General features: G+C 26.9%; 1 protein-coding gene across 1 annotated transcript in view; it reads left to right on the top strand.

Moving 5' to 3' along the window:
* The first annotated feature begins 2,612 nt into the window (after positions 1–2,612).
* The window catches only part of LOC100210902 (uncharacterized), a 13,850-nt gene continuing 10,718 nt past the window's right edge, over positions 2,613–5,744 (top strand). Inside the window, exon 1 of the mRNA XM_065791594.1 lies at positions 2,613–2,737. Within this exon, the coding sequence (XP_065647666.1) occupies positions 2,642–2,737 (96 nt within the window). The 5' untranslated portion in view covers positions 2,613–2,641. The remainder of the gene's footprint in view (positions 2,738–5,744) is intronic.

Below are 5,744 nucleotides of genomic sequence, written 5' to 3'. Positions count from 1 at the left end.
ATCCACAACTACTCTGTTGACTAAAAACAAAAAAGACTGCGAAAACGCCAACAAGACAAATTGGTGTTTATTGAGGTATCAGACTTCACTGGGAGAGGACTTTTAATCACATTTACATGTGATTTCTTAATCTAATGCAGTAATATTTGTTAAGTAAGCTTTACTTACAAATTCGTGTTAAATTGTGAATTTTTTTTTCTGGGTAGCTGTTGGTGGAGAGGGGGGGGGGGGGGGATTTGAAGGTTGGAGAGGCCAAAACCGTTATTTTGCTACGGGGCTAGAATGAACTTAATAATTGGACCACTTAAATGTTGACCACTTGGACGCATTAGTGTTTTATAATAACAAATTAAAAATAAAGTTTTCAAGGCAGAAATTTTTCAAGGTACAAAACTTTAATAGAAATAAGATAAAATAAGTTTACTACCTCGAAAATATTTTTTTTACTTATTCCCGTGAAACATTATCACGTGGCTTACCCGGTAAAGCGCGTAATTATATTTTATGATGCACATGGGAATTCCAACAAAATTCATGATACTGAGTCAATGGAAGTAAATGTCAGATAATATATATTAAATTGTAGACTTATGTTACGTTATCTTATTATACAATAAAAAATCTTTTATTTAAACCTAATTTTTTTTTTAATTTTTAATGAAGTTGATAACTATAGGACGTGAAGCTTGTGTTCCACAAAGCTGAGCTTTATGGAACACAAATATCACGTACTTTAATATTGAAACTGCTTGAAAGCTTGTTAATCGGGTTTATTTTCTATTTTTTATATCAAAAAAGATAAATAAATTTTATGAATTTTCCAAAAGGGATTTTATCAATTAAGATGGGTATTTCATCAATAAAGACTATATAGGGATTTTATCAATTATTGTAATATATGTGCCCAAAAAGAGTTTGTATATTGTGCAAATGTTAAATGTTTATTGAACAATTTTTGATAAACATTGTTAATAATTTGTCATTTTTAGAAACTAATGAAAATTATAAAATTTTACTAACTATTAACACAATATTGTTCTTTACTAAAGAATTTAGTAGATTTTAGCACTAATCTTTAGTCTTGAAAGTTTAGGACTTAATTCTTCAAATCATTTTTTTTAATAATTAAAGGCGATAATGTGCAAAATATAATTCTAAAGTATAATCATAACCTTAATAAATAAAAATATCTGGTAAATGGGAATTGCTTTAGTACATGATTGGTTTCTGGGCAACTTCCCTTATTTGTTTTTTTTTTAAACATCTATTTTTTTATTTTTTAAAACTTAACATTTCATACTAAATACAAAGGAGCTAATATATATTTAAAACAAATCTTTTATTATTCTAAAAAGCTACAAAGATAATTTTTTGTCTTTTTTAAAAAAGAATTGTAAATTCAGTTTTTATGTAAAAAAGAGTGAGATTAAATGTTATATTGTTCTACTTTGGCAAAGTAAAATAATTTAACATTTAAGCAAAGTCTTAGCTCTACATTACAAATATGATGAAATAGTTTGTCAGCCTACCTTTATCTTTAAATTGATAACATAAAGTAAATTGATAACATAAAGTAAATTTTTAACATATCTTTTCTGCTTAAGAGTTATGCAATCTATATTGGCTAAACAAGTTCCAACTATTTTGGATTTTAAATCTGCATTTAGAAAGTCACCTTTTCTAGTATATATCCAATTTTACTATTATATATATATATATATATATATATATATATATATATATATATATATATATATATATATATATATATATATATATATATATATATAATCTTATAAAATCCAATAAAATTTTTAATGAGTTAACAATGTAACTGGTGAGAGTAATTGGGATGCAATTTTTGATAAGCGCCAAAAGAATCTCTTAAACAGTAGTTTCAATCCAGAGATCTGTGATCTTTTGATTCTATAAGATTTTTTTTTTCGATTTAGATTATTTTAATATAATTTAATTTTTTTTGTGAAAAATATAGATCACTTTAATGCAGGCAATAGCTGTATCATGAATATATATATATATATATATATATATATATATATATATATATATATATATATATATATATATATATATATATATATATATATATATATGTATATATATATATACATATATATATATTCATGATACAGCTCTTGTATATATATATATATATATATATATATATATATATATATATATATATATATATATAGCTGTATCATGAATATATAGATATATATATTCATGATACAGCTCTTGTATATATATATAAATATATATATATATATTTATATATATAAATATATATATATATTTATATATATATATATATATATAAATATGTATATTTATATATATATATATATATATATATATATATATATTGTTTTAGTGACATCATTAATAATATATAGTAATTATAATAATTAACCGAACATAATGTAATAATAAAAAATTACATCATGTTCGGTTATATATTATTTTTTTATTTTATAGTGATATTTATTCTATATTATATATTATATATATATATATATATATATATATATATATATATATATATATATATATATATATATATATATATATATATATATATATATTATAGTGCAACTGTAAAGTTTTAAGTTTATCAAAAATGTCATTTGAAACAACATGTTCTCTGGTTCACTCTTGGCTTAAAGAGAATCATCTTCTAAAAACAGCTAGGGCTTTTGAAGAAGAGCATGGTAAAGTAAGGATATAGATTTTTGGTTTATATATAAGAAAAACTTTTATATAAAATATCAAAAAAATGTTCTATATTATATTTTAAATGTTATTTTATAACATCAATAAAAAATTTTTTTTTTAATTTTTAGATAATTTTGCTTCTTTTGAGACCTAGATTGAAATACTTTTGAAATTATTTTCTGATAATTAGGGACCTGCTTAATGACCAACCCCTAAGCATTATTGTCTTATATTAGTTATATTAGGTATATAGGTTGTAGTTATTAGTAAGTTATATTAGGTATGTAGATTGAAATTTTTAAACTGATCAAATACCAGATAGCAATATATTATTGGAAAGACCTTTAATACACCACCAGGTGTATCTTTGGGGATAGAGGGTGTGTTGAACCATTACCTTTACCATAAATGCATATTATTTAATGCATATTAAAAGTGTTTTTTAACAAAACATGTAGTTTTGTAAAAAAACACTTTTCACAAACAAATATGAAAATTATATCTTTTTTTTTTTTTTTTTTTCAATACCCTCTCTTTTAACTAGGCTGCAAGCTACCACTACTAGAGTTGGAAGTTATAGGAAGAGAAAAGATAAAATTTATAGAGCAAGATAATGTTTAACAGAAGACTTAAAAGATTGCAAATTATATGAATCAGGTAAACAAGATAAAAGAAGTGAATTCTGGACTGATATTCAAGGAAAATATCTAGACTTAGGAACAATCACACAGTAAAAGGCTGAGACTTAATTGAATGACAAGTAACACGAGAATAAATTTTAGTAGATGGCACAAGATATGCTGGCTCTTTAGAGCAGTACCTATTATAGTATTTTTAGAAAAGAGAAGCAACATTACGACAATGTGTTAATAGTTGGAGGTTTGCTGGAAGAGCAGGTCTAACTATGTTTACAATGCATTTTTGCACCTTGTCAAAAGAGAAAGGGCATCATTAGAAGATTTGCCCTAGGTATAGCAACAGTATTCCATAGAAGGATGGATTTGAGATTTATAGAGATCCTGAGTAAGAAAAAGAGAATCCTGAGTAAGAAAGTGGCAAGCACAATAAGAGATACAACTCTAGCAGATGCTAATTTTGCAATCTATTTGATATATGGTTCCAAGAAAGATCAGAAATAAGAGTTAATCCTAGAAGATAAAAGGTAGATAACTTATCTCTTAAGTATATCTCTTCATAAATATGGGAAGATCTAGATTATTGTGATAACAATTAACTGAAAAAAAGAATTTTATCTGAGTTAAAGATCGCCATTCATTGAGAGCCCCATGCTGTAGCTGAAGTGAGATCCTTTTTAATCTCAAATGCCCCCTCCAACCAATCAGAGAGTATTGGCTTCTTATCAAGACAAGAAAAAATGGCAGTATCATCAGCAAATAATGCCACCTTAAATGTAAATATAATAATATTTAGAAGATCATTAATGTAAATTTAAAAAAGTATAGGGCCAAGGATCAATCCTGAAGGAGCCTCTGAAGTTACAGGATATGAAGAAGAATGCAGTCCATTGAGGGCGACTTTTATACTAATATTGGTAAGAAAGGATTAAATAATCCTAAAGATCTTACCTGATACACTGTAGTAGGAGAGCTTATTGAGAAGCCCAGCATGCTAAACTTTATCAGAAGCTTAAGAAATGTGGAGAGCCATAGCTTTAGTCTCTCTACATTTATCTAATGCTCAATAAAACCTATCAGTTATTACCGTTAACAAATCAGCAGTAGAACGAGGAGATTGAATGCAATTAGTGGGATCAAGAGATAATATTGTTGAGAAATTCTAGAATACAACTAGTGGGATCAAGAGAAATGAACTAGAATGCAACTAGTGGGATCAAGAGATAATATTGTTGAGAAATTCTTAACAAAATCTGAACTATGCAAGAGAGATTGAATAACAGATTTACTCTTGTTATAGATGCTGTTGAAGACTCTGCAGAAGTCACGAGAGAATTTTTGAAATGAAATACAAGATTTTATGACCTGAGAATAGTGGGCTTTTGCGTTAGACAGAACCTTTGAAAAGTGTTAACTAAAACATATAAAACTATTGGTTATGATTGGAAATTGTAGCAGCACAATGAGAGGAAAACCATGGAGGAGAGTGAGGCTTGTAATCTTGTAATCGTCGAAAGGGAAGTTTAAGGAAGTTGTAAGTGTTATAATGCTAAGGGGGTTCTGATGATGAAAAAGAATGAAATAATAGTTTTAGGGAGATCAAACCATGATAAGAAGCACCTAAGAGTGAATGTGGAGAAACTGAGCACTGACTAAGATCAGAAGCAAGACATAAGTTGAGCAGAGAAGGTAAATGATTCGGATTGTCTGGAAAGCAAGTTGGAAAGTTAACTATTTGTTTTAAAGATTGAGAAAGACGACAGTTGTGGGTCTTAATGCCTGCATAGTCACTGACACTAGAGCCAAGCCATTCAATGTGATGAGCATTAAAGTACCAACAACAACGATATTAGATAAAGGATAAAGAGAAGTTCATGGTCAATTTGATCAGAAATAACATCAAAAAGATTGCAGTCTTGAGATGAAGGAGAGCAATATAAAACAAAGAGTAAGGTGATAGAGTGATAACTAACTATTACGTTTTTAATCAGGTTTTTGCAATTTATAAAACAATTGCAAATAACATTGAACTTAGGCATCAGCGTGGCACTCATTGCAATCAGCTTCTGAAATACCGTTGATTACAAAAATTCCTTGTATATTTGAAATCAAGATTTAGGTAATATATAAATATATCAGGAAATGTGTCTCATTATTATAAAATTTAAAAATATAAAATACAGTTGGAACCAGTGACAAACAACTGAGACAGAGCGGGTTAGCAAAAAAAGAACTGTAAGCTTTACATTAGGCGTCCAAGAGATATTACATCTCAGATTGTTTGAAATTACAAGGCAGCCCATTTACTTGCAAATCAGTAAATGTCAATAAACATATTGAAAAACAGAAAGATATATTTTAAATGCCAAAAAA

This window comes from Hydra vulgaris, chromosome 02, assembly GCF_038396675.1.
Source record: "Hydra vulgaris chromosome 02, alternate assembly HydraT2T_AEP".
NCBI lineage: Eukaryota > Metazoa > Cnidaria > Hydrozoa > Anthoathecata > Hydridae > Hydra > Hydra vulgaris.
Note: the sequence above shows the minus strand (reverse complement) of the source record. Positions and strands in the feature narration are given on the sequence as shown.